Source organism: Saccopteryx leptura, chromosome 4 (genome assembly GCF_036850995.1).
Source record: "Saccopteryx leptura isolate mSacLep1 chromosome 4, mSacLep1_pri_phased_curated, whole genome shotgun sequence".
In the NCBI taxonomy this organism is placed as follows: Eukaryota; Metazoa; Chordata; class Mammalia; order Chiroptera; family Emballonuridae; genus Saccopteryx; species Saccopteryx leptura.
The window spans coordinates 185,489,321-185,504,617 of record NC_089506.1 but is presented as its reverse complement, the minus strand read 5'-3'; the positions used below and the strand labels follow the sequence as shown (position 1 = coordinate 185,504,617).

At 35.4% G+C, this 15,297-nt stretch overlaps 1 protein-coding gene across 1 annotated transcript in view; it reads right to left on the bottom strand.

The window, feature by feature from the left end:
• CCDC192 (coiled-coil domain containing 192) overlaps nt 1-15,297 on the bottom strand; it is a 214,532-nt gene that overhangs the window by 153,289 nt on the left and 45,946 nt on the right. Inside the window, 3 exon segments of the mRNA XM_066383649.1 lie at nt 282-308; nt 310-371; nt 374-413. Coding sequence (XP_066239746.1) covers nt 282-308; nt 310-371; nt 374-413 — 129 coding nt within the window.

Sequence of the window (15,297 nt, the reverse complement as noted above, 5' to 3'; positions counted from 1 at the left end):
AAGACACATTTGTACAGTCAATATTACTTACTAAATGAGTATTCAGCTAATATGGTTCAAAGGGATACAAGTCAAATAAACTTTAAAAATACTAACAAAATTAATTTTTGTATATAATTATTTATCAGGGAATACAATTATGTCTAACAAATATAAATATCATTTACCATCTTGAACTTAAATCTGAACTTACAACCTGGTTAGTAAGAACTGCAGAATTGTCAGTTCATATCACTTTAGGCAACTTTTAAAATAAAGATGATTTGTCTTTTACTACATACCTAGTCCTTTGCAAGAACCATTTTTTTCGTGTGATTTCCCATTCTGTTCCATGTGGTCCAGAGCCTCTAGTTGTTCTTCCAGCCAAGAACTTGCTCAAGCAGTTTTGACTCTGTTCTTTCAGCTACTAAAAGCTAAAGATATCTGCTTGTAAAGGCATGTAAGTATAGTAACTTTTTTTAAAGTTTCTTCTAAAAGTACAATTTATAAACAGCTTACCTCCACCAAAATCCATTAAATATTAAAATGGCCTCTGGAATATTCCTCATAGATGACAAATGATTAGTCTAGATTGATAAGAAAATAATGTTGATTTTATTTATTTTTTTCATAATAAAGATCATCTGGGCAAGGAAAGAGACCACATAGTTACAATAAGCGGAAAGATTTCTAGTCCAAGGATCTCAACAGTCATCATTCTTATGTTTCAAAGTCACTTTATTTGTACAGCTGTATCTGAAATCTGTGTTGTGGTTTACATATGGTTCTTGAAGCTTAACTCTTGGTGGATTACAGCTCTGTAGAAAGAAGAGTTCTGACCCCCTGTGTTCACCATATAAGCAGCTGGACAGATGGAGCTGAAGGGAAAGATGGGAATTTCAAGTTGAAGTTTGATCAAAAGCAAGTCTATGCTGAACTGTAACAACAACAGCAATGACAAAAAATGTCTAGAAGTGACTGTCTTTGTTTTACTGTTTGTGGATTCCTATTGAGGAAAGTGGTAGTTTGATAGTCTCTAGTCCCTTAATTCCCTGGGCGAGCCCCTGCACTAGCTTTTCCTTCCATTCAGGCAGTTTTATTGTGCCTTTTCTCCATAGGTCAGCAGCAATTCTGAGAGTCCTGGAAAGGGACACACTGCCTTGCATTCATTCCGGCTCCCAGTGTACCCTCTGAGACACGTCTCCCAGAAGATACACACCCCTTTTGTATTACTCCAAGTGTTATTGTAAATGCATTGTATACTCTTGAAATACACCAAGTTTTTCATGACAATTTACCAGATAGGGAAACGTAAAGAGGTTGATCTGCTGTGGAAAGCAGGTGGGCACATCCTATATACTGGCATCCATCCATCCACACAAATCATCCACTTAACAAATATTTGTTTAGCTGGTACTCCCCATAGCCATTATGTTATATGCTAGGGATTACAAAAGTGCAATGTAAGGACCAGAGGGAATGCATATGTTGTGAACTGTTGGCTATACCTTTTTACTCTCAGTGACTAGGAAGCCCATGGTCCTCCTCATGGGCACCAGCACGTTTAACTCTTGGGTGCACAATGGTTTGGAAATATAGTCTAGTGTCTCTGAGCACCCTGTTTTATTACACAATTTACAGTAACAGATAATCACTCAGACTCTTGAGTCAGACCCTTTGGATAAAAATCTCAGTTTGCCACTTACTAACTATGTGATTTGCGCAAGTTGCTCCATATCCCTGGGCTTGATTTTCCTATCTGTAAATGGGAATGAAGATGAAAAGAATAGTACTTACTTAGCTCATGGATTTGCTCTGAGGATTATCTGAGTTTATACAAAGGAAACATTCAAAATAATACCTGGAACATATCAAGTACTCAGTAGATATTATAGTTCCTTCTACATCTTCTAGATTGCAGTAAGCAATCGTGTGGGTTTTATGCAAATATTGATTAGTTATCAAATTGTAAAACAAAATATCTGAAAACTTCACAGCCTCTATGAGCTGTTTACCCTAACCTCAAATTGTATTTGCTTTGTTCACTTCCTGCCACCACTCTAGACTTCAGGGAAAAAGGCCCCTCTAGGTCTAGTATTTTTTCCTTTCAAATATATTCTTTCTCAGTTGGGCCTATTTGGTTTCCATATTTCTCCTGATCTATAATTCTTCCAGCTATCATTTGATTGTGTCTCTTCTAAATATACCTTCAATTGTTTTCAGGATTTTATTTGTTTACTCAACAGTTATTCATGTATTTACTCATTTATTAAAGAAATATTTTGAGCATTTATTATATGTAAGACTTAAGAGGTAAAAAAAAATGAAACTGCTATTGTTCATATTCTCAAAAACCTCACACTGTGCCAGATATTTTTAAAACTATTACATAATATGAAAGTGTATAGGTAAATAATTATAATGAACACTTACTGGGTACGTCCCAGGCATTTTGCCGAATCTTTAGTTTTTATGTTTATTTATCTCAGTTCAACTTTCTACCTATTTTGCAGATGAGGAAATTCAATAAGTTCAACATGTTTGTATAACTTGTGCAAGGACATATCAAGTAAATGTTGGAATCCAAGTTTTTGGTAGTGGACATTGAGTCTGATACCCCAATCCCAAATTTAACCTAGCTCAAGAAGTGGGGCCTGATAATCACAACAATCTTGTTCTCTTTGCTGCTGATTCATTCAGAAGTCAAGGCCTAAACCAATCAGAGTTTAGCTCTTCTTTGGCAACAGTTATTTTATGAGAATATATGACCTAATTTGGACCACTCACCACACAGGAGAAATTTTAATTATTTGGAGAAGCACTCCCTTATCTGCCAGCTATAAATGCTACTGTAGCCATCTTGTCAGGGGTTTGTGTTTTCATATCACTTTGACTCAGCTATGTTTATTTCAGGTTCAGTTTAACTCTAAAAAACCTTGACTTGGAGCCAAGAGATCGATGTTTTAGTCTTAACCCCACCACCCACTGATACTATGACCTTGGAACCCATAATAGGATTTTACTATGCTACCTTTCTATAATTTTGCATGGTACTTCTCTAGTCATATGTGTTTAAACTAGATTATACATTTTCCAGAAGGATGAATGGAGAGTTCTGTCAAAATTTATAAGACATAATCAAATTCACCAGGAACAATTTTTGCTAAGATCATTCTGTTTACTACCTTTTAAACTATGAGTTTTAATTCTCATATGTATCATCACCTCACAAAAGCAGGATAAGGGATATTATTTCCTCTGCATGTAGACAAGTTGGGGCAAAAACCAATAAGTTACTGTTGGATTATATTATATAATGATGAAACTGTTTATCAGTGTAGAAAAATTGGTATTTCCTCGTCCCTTTGAAATGGCCCATTACATAACCCTGATAATCCAAATTAAAAGAAGACAGCAGAGGCAAGAGGAAAATAAAATTAAAAATATACATTTATTATGTTTTTAAATTTAAGCACTGCATTACTGCTGAGCCACAGTGTTAACTGCCATTTTGAATTCACTCCATTGTTTTGATAGGGGCTTTAGAACTTTTCAGAGTCTAATTTTTAATTCAGGAAACCTTTAGGATTGCTGCCTAAATTCTAATTCAAATTACAGAACAGAAAACAAGGCATTAAATGAAGTAAGAGGAAATCCAAGTTAACAGCTGCAAAATATCACAATTGAATTTAAAAACTCAATGGACCTTGGACATTGCTTTCTTTTTTTTTCTTTTCTTTTTTACTTTTTTCATAAGAACCAGTTTGTTTTACAGAGTAACTGTTCTAAAAGTATTGCCTTTTTACAAAAAGAAAGAAAGAGAGAGAAAGAGAGAGAGAGAGAGAGAGAAAGAAAGAAAGAAAGAAAGAGAAAGAAAGAAAAAGAAAGAAAGAAAGAAAGAAAGAAAGAAAGAAAGAAAGAAAGAAAAAGAAAGGAAGAAGGAGAGGGTTGGATGGATGGAGGAAGGGAAGGAGGAGGGAGGGAGAAAGAAAGGAAGAAAGGAAGGGAGGAAGAAAGGAGAATAGAAATGCATGTAGTCTTTTTTTATTGATTTTAATTTATTGTGTTTCTATACATTCTAGTGTTTCCCTGAATGTATCCCCCCTCCCACATATTCCCCTCAACATCTCCCTTACCCTCCTCCCCATAGCGCCCTCCCCCCTTCCCTTCAGGTTTATCCCATCCTATCATCCCCTTTTCCTCTGTCCTCTTTTCCTCTGGTCCCTTTGATCCCTCCTCTGTCTCAATTCCATTCCTCAGTTCACATTGTTCATTGGATTCCTCAAATGAGTGAGGTCATATAATATTTTTCTTTCTCTGCCTGGCTTATTTCACTTAACATAATAGTTTCCATGTCCATCCATATTGTTGCAAAAGGTAAGATTTCCTTCTTTTTCATGGCCCCATAGTATTCCATTGTATATATGTACCACTGCTTTTCAATCCACTCGTCCACTGACGGACACTTGGGCTGTTTCTATATCTTCGCTATTGTGATTTCTGCTTTTGAAACAGTGCTATGGTGTTGTTCTTGGGGTATATTCCTAAAAGTGAGATAGCTAGGTCAAAAGGCAGTTCTATTTTTAATTCTTTGAGGAATCTCCATACTGTTTTCCACAGTGACTGCACCAGTCTGCATTCCCACCAGCAGTGCAGGAGGGTTCCCTTTTCTCCACATCCTTGCCAGCTTTTATTCTGTATTGTTTTGTTGATGAGCGCCATTCTGACTGGTATGAGGTGATACCTCATTGTGGTTTTAGTTTGCATTTCTCTAATGAATAGTGATGTTGAGCATTTTTTCATCTGCCTATTGGCCATCTGTATGTCCTCTTTGGAGAAGTGTCTATTCATTTCTTTTGCCCATTTTTTGACTGTATAGTTTATCTTCTTGGGGTTGAGTTTTACAAGTTCTTTATAAATTTTGGTTATTAACCCCTTATCAGACATATTGTCAAATATGTTCTCCCATTGTGTAGTTTGTCTTTTTATTCTGTTCTTATTGTCTTTAGCTGTGCAGAAGCTTTTTAGTTTGATATAGTCTCATTTGTTTATCTTGTCTTTTATTTCACTTGCCCGTGGAGATAAACCAGCAAATATATTGCTGCGAGAGATGTCGGAGAGCTTACTGCTTATGTTTTCTTCTAAGATGCTTATGGTTTCATGGCTTACATTTAAGTCTTTTATTCATTTTGAGTTTATTTTTGTGAATGGTATACGTTGGTGGTCTAGTTTCATTTTTTTGCAGGTAGCTATCCAATTTTCCCATCTCCATTTGTTGAAGAGGCTGTCTTTACTCCATTATATGTTCTTACCTCCTTTGCCAAATATTAGTTGTCCATAAAGGTGTAGATTTATTTCTGAGTTCTCAGTTCTGTTCCATTGATCTATATGCCTATTCTTATGCCAGTACCAAGCTGTTTTGAGTACAATGGCCTTGTAGCATAACTTGATATTAGGAAGTGTGATACCACCCACTTTATTCTTCCTTTTCAAGATTACTGAGGCTATTTGTGTTCTCTTTTGGTTCCATATAAATTTTTGGAATATGTGTTCTATATCTTTGAAGTATGTCATTGGTATTTTAATAGGAATTGCATTGAATTTATAAAATGCTTTGGGTAATATAGACATTTTAATGATGTTTATTCTTCCTAACCATGAGCACTGTATATGCTTCCACTTGTTTGTATCTTCCTTGATTTCTTTTTTTTTTAAATTTTTTTATTTATTCATTTTAGAGAGGAGAGGGAGAAAGAGAGAGAGAGAGAAGGGGGGGAGGAGCTAGAAGCATCAACTCCCATATGTGCCTTGACCAGGCAAGCCCAGGGTTTTGAGCCGGCGACCTCAGCATTTCCAGGTCTTCTTTGATTTCTTTTATCAATGTTTTATAATTTTCCAAGTAGAAGTCTTTAATCTCCTTGGTTAAATTTACTCCTTGGTACTTTATTTTTTTGGTTGCAATAGTGAAGGGGATTGTTTCCTTAATTTCTCTTTCTGACTGTTCATTGTTGGTGTATAAAAATGCCTCTGATTTCTGAGTATTAATTTTATATCCTGCCACCTTACTAAATTCATTTATCAGGTCCAGTAGTTTTTTGACTGAGACTTTAGAGTTTCCTATATATAATATCATCTGAAAATAATGATAGTTTATCTTCTTCTTTTCCAATTTGGATGCCTTTTATTTCTTCTTGTTGTCTGATTACTGTGGCTTGGACTTCCAGGACTATGTTGACTAAGAGTAGTGAAAGGGGGCACCCCTGCCTTGTTACTGATCTTAAGAAGATTGCTTTTAATTTTTGCCCATTGAGTATGATGTTGGCTGTGCGTTTATCATAGATGGCCTTTATCATGTTGAGGTACGTTCCTTGTATTCCCACTTTGCTGACAGTTTTGATCATGAATGGGTGCAAATGCATGTAGTCTTTAAATAATCAATTTTCATGTATTTTAATTAGCCAACTTTGCTGGAATGTATAGTTCACATGATGCTGGAAGGCTAATATTTTGCCTTTGATTTCTGTCAAAGACTCAGCCCTCTTCCCCTTTGCTTATGGTCCTAACAACTTTGGAGTGAAGAGGTGATTTAAAAAGTATTAAAAACATTTGTCTTAAGAATTGTGAGAAATAAAGAGATAATTTCATTTTATAAACTTGAAGATGTATAAATGCACTCAAAAATCTCAACTTTTAATGTATATCTCAATGTTTAATAAAGATCATTATAAAGATATTGCAATAAAACTAATAATCCAAAAAGATAACAATTCTATCCATTGCATAGTTTATTGATACAATCAAGAAGGCATACTGATATATTTCAAAGTATACTAAAAAGAAGTTAAAACAAAATGATTTGACCTTCACATAAGATGGCAGAGGAGAAAGCTCCAGAAATTGGTCCCTCCACTTAAGTAACAATTGAGCTGACAAGAACGGTCAGGACCAACCATTTCAGAACTCTAGAATTTAGCAAAACATTATAGTATCCAAGGAAGTATTTGATGAGGAAGGAGACTGGCAAGCAAATAAATCTCTGTCAGGTCACTTGCTCACTACAGAGATAATGAAACAGGAGACTTTATGACCACACATGACAAGAAATACAGTCTTTGAAAAATTAGGAAAAAATAAACAAATATAACTAAAACCCTCAACAAGTAAGAACAGCTATTCTTAGGGAAAAGGGGGGTGAATCTGATTTCCAGAGTTGCTGTATTACAATATTCAAAATGTCTAGTTTTCAACAAAATTTTATAATGCTTACAAAGTAAAGTATTTCCCATTTACAAAAAGAAAGAAAGAGAGAGAGAGAGAGAGAGAGAAAGAAAGAAAGAAAGAAAGAAAGAAAGAAAGAAAAAAGAAAGAAAAGAAAGAAGATAAAGATATAAATTGATACAAAATTATTTTTGAGGAAACCCAAACATTGAACTTTTGGACCTATGGGACACTACCAACCATGCTAACATTCACTTTATAGAAGCAAGTAACTAAAAAAAATACAGAAAAGTATATGCTAATCAAAATGGTACACTTGAAAAAAAATCAAACACAAAAGTTGGTAGAATTAGAGGAGTTAAGGAACAAAATTATTTAAGATAGAGAAAACAAATAGTGAAGTGGTAGAAATATGTGCTTCAGTATCAGTAGTACTTTAAAAGTAAATGGAGGCCCTGGCCGGTTGGCTCAGCGGTAGAGCGTCGGCCTGGCGTGTGGGGGACCCGGGTTCGATTCCCGGCCAGGGCACATAGGAGAAGCGCCCATTTGCTTTTCCATCCCCCCTCCTTCCTCTCTGTCTCTCTCTTCCCCTCCCGCAGCCGAGGCTCCATTGGAGCAAAGATGGCCCGGGCGCTGGGGATGGCTCCTTGGCCTCTGCCCCAGGCGCTAGAGTGGCTCTGGTCGCGGCAGAGCGACGCCCCCTGGTGGGCAGAGCTTCGCCCCTGGTGGGCGTGCCGGGTGGATCCTGGTCGGGCGCATGCGGGAGTCTGTCTCTCCCCATTTCCAGCTTCAGAAAAAAATAAAAATAAAAAAAAATAAAAATAAATAAAAAAAAAAAAAAGTAAATGGATTAGACTCACCAGTAACAAGACAGACTAGCAAAATGAATTTAAAAATGTGATTCAACTATATGCTGCTTATAAGAGACTATGTTGAAACTTAAAGAAACAAATAGTTTGAAAGTAAAAGGTTGAAAAAAGATATTCCATGCAAATAGTAGCCAAAGAGAGCTGAGATGACTGTGCTAATATTAGACAAAATAGATACTAAGAAAAAATTATTACAAAATACAATTGACAAAATGGTCAAGTTACCAAAATTATTAACATATATGCACCAAACAACAGATCTCCAAGTATATGAAACAATTATTGACAAAAATTTAAGGGAGAAATAGACAGGAATAATGAGTAATAGAGTAGTTAAAGACTTCAAAACCAACTTTTAATTATAGAACATCTAGACAGATTAATAAGGAAATATATGTGAACAACACTACAAACCAATTATATCTAATAGATATATGAAAGACACCCAAACATCAGAATACACATTCTTCTCCAGTGTACATGGAACATTCTCCAGGATAGACTATATGTTAGGCCATAAAATAATTCTCAAGAAATTTAAAAGGATTGAAATTATAAAAAGTACTTTCACTGACTACAGTGGAATAAAGCTAGAAATCAGTAAGAGAAAGAAACTAAAAAAACGTGAAAATAAATGGAAATAAACAGCACATTCTTAAAGAATTGATGGGTCAAAGGAGAAATCATAGGGGAAATTAAAAAATACTTAGACAAACATATATACACATACACACAGATGCAGGCACCCATGAAGCACAACATACCCAAACTTAGGGGATTCAGTGCAGGCAGTGCCAGAGGGAAATTTATCACTGAAAACATGTGAAAAAACATGAAAACATATGTCAAATCAACAAGCTAACTTCACAGCTTGAAGAACTAGAGAAAGAATAACCAACACCAGTAGAGGGAGGAAATAATAAAGACTAAAGCAAAGATAAACAAAAAATAGAGAATTAAAAGACATTAGAGAGAATCAATAAAACCAAAGTTGATTTTTGAAAATTATCAAAAAAGTTGACATATCTTTAGATGTATTGATTTTTTTGAAAAAGAGAGAGAAAAGACAAAAATAATTTTTCAAAAAGTGAAAGTAGGGACCTTGCTACCAACATTACAGAAATTAAAAGGAGTATGAGAATACTATGAACAATTGGATGCCAACAATGAGATTATCTAGATGAGATGGAAAATTCCTAGAAACACACAAATTACCAAAACTAATTCAAGAAAAAATAGAAAAGCCTCATAGACCTACAACAATAAGGAGATTGAATCAATAATCAAAAACTTTCACCAACAAAGTTCAGGATCAGATGACTTCACTTATCAGACATTCAAGGGCAATTAACAGTACTTCTACTCAAACTCATCCAAAGAATAGAAGAAGAGGGAACACTTGCTAATATATTATCCTAATACCAAAGTCAGGCAAAGATACCACAAGCACAGAAAACTTCAGACCAATGTCTCTTATAAATATAGATATAAAAATCCTCAACAAAATACTAGCAAACTTGACCATTAAAAAGCACATTAAAAAGATGTACACCATGACCAAGTTGAATTTATCCCAGGTGGTTTAACATTTTTTTAAATCAATTACTATCATGCACCACATTAATAGAATAAAGAAAATACAACAGGATCATCTTAATAGGTGCAGGAAAATTTTTTGACAAAATTTAACATGATAAAACACTTAGCAAACTAAGAAAAGAAGAAAACTTTCTTAACATGATAAAGGGAATTTATAAAAACCCCGTAGTTAATCTCATACTCAGTGGTGAAAGTGGATAGCTTTCTGCTTAAGATAAGTAACAAGACAAGGATGGATGCCTGCTTTCTCCGCAGCTGTTCAACCTTGTATTAGAAGTCCTACCCAGAGACTTTAGGAAAGGGAAACAAGCATATAAATTGGAAATGAAGAAGTAAAACTCTGTTTGAAGATCTGATTCTATGTGCAGAACATCTCAAACAACTCACAAAAAACTACTAAGATATTTAAAGAAGAACTAACACTTATCCTTCTCGAACATTTCTACCACCTTTTTCACCAAACACAAGAATAAACTCAAAATGGATTAAAGACTTAAATGTTAGATTTGAAACTATAAAAGTTCTAGAAGAAAACATAGGCAACAAAATCTTGGACATGTCTTGTAGCAGTATTTTTTTCCGATATATCACCTCAGGCAAGGGAAGTAAAAGAATAAATAAACAAACACCTAGGAATAAATGTAACCAAGGGCACACTATATCAAACTAAAAAGGTTTTGCATAGCAAAAAATAAAAAAAAAAATAAAAATCAACAAAATGAAAAGATAACTCACTGAATGGAAGAACATATTTGCTGATAAATCCAAAATTTAGAAGGAACTTATAAAACTCAACACCAAAAATATAAACAATCCAATTAAGAAATGGGTAAAGAACCTGAATAGACACTTTTCCAAGGAAAACATACAGATGATCAACACACATGTGAAAAGATGCTTAATGTCGCCCTGGCCGGTTGGCTCAGTGGTAGAGCGTTGGCCTGGCGTGCAGAAGTCCCGGGTTCGATTCCCAACCAGGGCACACAGGAGAAGCACCCATCTGCTTCTCCACCCCTCCCCCTCTCCTTCCTCTCTGTCTCTCTCTTCCCCGCCCGCAGCCGAGGCTCCATTGGAGCAAAGATGGCCCCGGCGCTGGGGATGGCTTCTTGGCCTCTGCCCCAGGTGCTAGAGTGGCTCTGGTCGCAACAGAGCGATGCCCCAGAGGGGCAGAGCATCGCCCCCTGGTGGGCAGAGCATCGCCCCTGGTGGGCGTGCTAGGTGGATCCCAGTCGAGCGCATGCGGGAGTCTGTCTGACTGTCTCTCCCTGTTTCCAGCTTCAGAAAAAATACAAAAAAAAGAAAAAAAAAGATGCTTAATGTCACTAATCATCAGAGAAATACAAAATAAAACCATAATGAGATATCACCTCACACCTGTCAGAATAACTATTATCAATAAACAACAAGTGTTGGCTAGTATGTAGAGAAAAGGGAACCCTTATGCACTGTCGATGGGAATGCAGATTAGTGTGGCCACTATGGAAAAACAGTATGGAGTTACCTCAAAAAAAATTAAAAATGGGATGGCCTTATGACGCAGCAATTCCACTTTGGAGAATATATCCAAAGAAACCTGAAACACTAATTTGAAAAGATGTATGTATGCACCCCGATGTTCATTGCAGCATTATTTATAATAGCCAAGATTTGGAAGCAGCCCAAGTACCCATTAGTAGATGAGTGGGTAAAAAAAATTGTGGTACATTCATACAGTAGAATACTACTCAGCAGTAAAAAAGAAGGAAATCTTACCTTTTGTGACAGCATGGATGGACCTGGAGAGCTATGTGCTAAGTGATATAAACCAGTCAGAGAAAGACAAGTACCATATGATTTTGCTCATATATAATATCTAATGAATAAAATAAACTAACAAAATAGACTCATAGAGAACAGACTGACAGCTGTTGGGGGGGGCAGATTGAGGGCAGGATGAAAAAGGTGAAGGAGAGAAAAAACTTATAGACACAAACGACAGTGTAGGATTGCAGGAGGGAAAGGGGGTGAGGAAGGTGGAGGAGAATGGGGGGATAGATGGTGATGGAGAGAAACTTGACTTGGGGTGGTGAAGACAGTGCAATATACAGATGTATTGTAGAACTGTGCACTTGAAATCTGTATAATTTTATTAACCAATGTCACTTGAATAAATTTAATAAAATTTTTTTAAAAACATTGCTAGAGCTAATAAATACTTTTAGTGAAGTTTCAAAGTACAAGATAAAAACACACAAAAATCTGTGTTGCTGTATACCAGTGTTTTAAAATATAGGTTTTATTATTGTTCGGGTATAGTGAGGTCAGCAGATCAGGAGATGATTCCTATTGAAGAAAATAGTTTGTTACAGTTGCCAGGAGGAGGGGTCATGCCACACCATGGTTAGGGGCTACTATGGAGGGACCATGTGGGCAATTACCAGGACCAGTCAGAAAATAAAGGAAGAAGAAAGTGTGGGCAAGAGCATTTATTGTAGATTCTGTGGCAAGGAAGGAATAAGTCGGGGTAAACAAGGTTAGGACTGGCTGGTTTGAATAACTTCAGTGCGCTTTGGGGCATGGAGGAGTTGACCCTAGTTGTCTGGTACTGGGCGGTGGGATGAATAGGGCAAGGAAATAGTATCCCTGAGTATGGAGCCTGATAGAGGCTGTGGTGAGGGTATGGATTTTGGATTGATTAGTTTGCATATGAAAAGCAGGCTCCCAGGCTGGTAATTTACTTTCCCTAGGAACTGGCTAACACTGCAGAGAGATACTCTCTCCAAGTTCAGTGAAGCCCCAGATGTCTAATCATCTGAACTACAGAAAATAAAAGGCATAATTAATATAACCAGAAATGAGCAATTCCAAAAAATGAAATGCAGGCATACTTTGGAGATATTGCAGGCTTAGTTCCAGACCACTGCAATAAAGTACATCACAATGAAACAAGCCACACAATTTTTTTGGCTTCCCAGTGCATATAAAATTTATGTTTACATTATACTGTAGTCCATTAAGCGTGCAATAGCATTATGTCTAAAAAACGTACATACCTTAATTTCAAAGGACTGCTAAATAATGCTAACCATTGTCTGAGCCTTCAGTGAATTGTAATCGTTTTGCCTTGATGTTGATGGCTGCTTGCTGATCAGGGTGCTGGTTGCTGAAGGATGGAGCTGCTGTGGCAATTTCTTTAAATAAAAAAGCAATGAAATTTGCCGTGTTGATTGACCCTTCTTTTCATGAAGATTTCTCTGTGGCATGTGATGATGTCTGATAGCATTTTACCCACAGTAAAACTTCTTTCAAAATTTGAGCTAATTACTATGCTTTATCAACTAAGTTTATGTTATATTCCAAACCCTTTGTTGTAGTTTCAACCGTCTTCATAGCATCTTCATCAGGACTAGATGTGTAATTCTTCTTTTCACTCGAATGCTTGGAGGCTACTGTAGTGTTATTAATTGTCCTAATTTCAATATTGATGTATCTCAGAGAATCGGGAGGCCCCTGGAGAAAGAGAAAGATGGAAGAACAATTAGTTGGTGGAGCATTCAGAACACACAGAACATTTATTGATTAAGTTTGCCATCTTATATTGGTCTGGTTCATTGCAAGTCCAAAAATTACAATAGTAACACCAAAAGATCACTGATCACAGTTCACCATAATAACAAATATAATAATAATTAAAGAGTTACAAATATTGTAAGAATAACCAAAATGTGACACATTGACACATAGTGAACAAATACTGTTGGAAAAATGGTGTCAAGAGACTTGTTTGATGTAGGGATGCCACAACCCTTCAATTCAAAAAAAAAAATATTATCTGTGAAATGCAATAAAGCAAAGCACAATAAAATGAGCTATGCCTATAAAGGAAACAATTCTGTTCATAATAGCAACAAAAGAATACATTACCAAGTAATAAGTTTAACCAAGGAGGTGAAAGAGTGATACAATGAAAACTATAAAGCATTGCTGAAGAAATGAATGAAGATCTAAATAAATGGAAAGGTATTCATGAATTGCAAAACTTAATATTGTTAAGATGGCACTACTCCCTATAGCAAACTACAGATCCAATACAGTTCCTTTTAAAATTACAATGGCTTTCTTGGCAGAAAAGGAAAAGCCAGTCCTCAAGTTCATACGGAATCTCAAAGACCCAGAATTGCCAAAACAACATTGTAAAAGAAGAATAAACTTGGAGGACTCATACTCCCCAATTTCAAAATATACTACAAAGCTACAGTAATCGAAACAGTTTCTTATTGGTGTAATGACAGACACCTGACCCAGTGAAATAAAATTGAGAGTCCAGAAAGAAACCCAAACATCTATGCCCAATTGATTTTCAAAAATAGTGCCAAGAACATTTAATAGGTGGAGTCTCTTCAACAAATGGTACTGAAACAACTGGATGGGCACATATCAAAATATTAAAGTAGTACCCTACCTCAGTTCATAAACAAAAATTAACTCAACATGAATCTAATTATAAGAGCAAAACTAAAAAGTTTAAAAGAAAGCAGAGAAAGGTCTTCAAAATCTTAAATTTTGGCAGTGTATTCTTTAACACTAAAAACGCAAGCAACAGAATTTTAAAAATAATTAAATTGAACTTCATCAAAATTTAAAAATTTTGTGAAGCAAAGGATATAGTGAAAGACAACCTATAGCGTGAGAGAAAATATTTGCAAATTATATATCTGTTAAGGATTTAGTATACAGAACATATAAAGAACACTTACAATCCAAAAACAAAAAAAACAATCCAATTAAAAAATAAGTAGAGGAGGGTTGAATAAACATTTCTCCAAAGAAGTTATGTAAATGACCAAAAAGCACATGAAAAGATGTTCAAGAACCTTCCTGTGCTAGGTAGATATCACCATGAAGTTCAGTTTTTCGATGTATCTCTGGAACATTTCATTTACTTCCCATTTTGTTATTGATATGTAGCTCTATAAATTAACTTACCAGTTTTGATTAGTAACAGTTTGGTGGTTTATCAAAAAGTTAAAAAATAGAATTACCATATAGTTCAACAATTCCATTCCTAAGTATGTACCCAAGAGAAATAAAATAAAAATATATATTCACACAGAAACATGAATACAAATGTATATAGCAGTATTATTTATAATACCTAAAAGTGGAAACCCAATGTCCATCAACAAAAGAATGGATAAACAAACTGTGCTGTATATACCTAATAGAATATTATTCAGACACTAAAAGGAATGAAGTATTGATACCTGCTACAACTTGGATGAACCTCAAATACATTATGCTAAGTGAAAAAAGCCAGACACAAAAGGTCACATATTGTATAATTCCTTTCATGTGAAATATCCAGAATAGGTAACTCATGGAGACAGAAAGCATATTAGTGGTTGTCAGGGAAAAGGAGGGGTAAAGGGGAATAATTATTTAATGTTTGCATAACATTGTGAATACACTAAATGCCACTAAGTTGCTTCCTTTAAAATGGTTCATTGTATGTTATGTGGATTTAACCTCCTTAAAAAAATAAAATGACATTCTAGTTAGCACTTCTGTGGTCAAGAAAAATTATTAGCATTACATCCCTTTATTGAATATTATTAGAAAAAAATAACAAAATTGGATTGACTGGTTTTGTTTT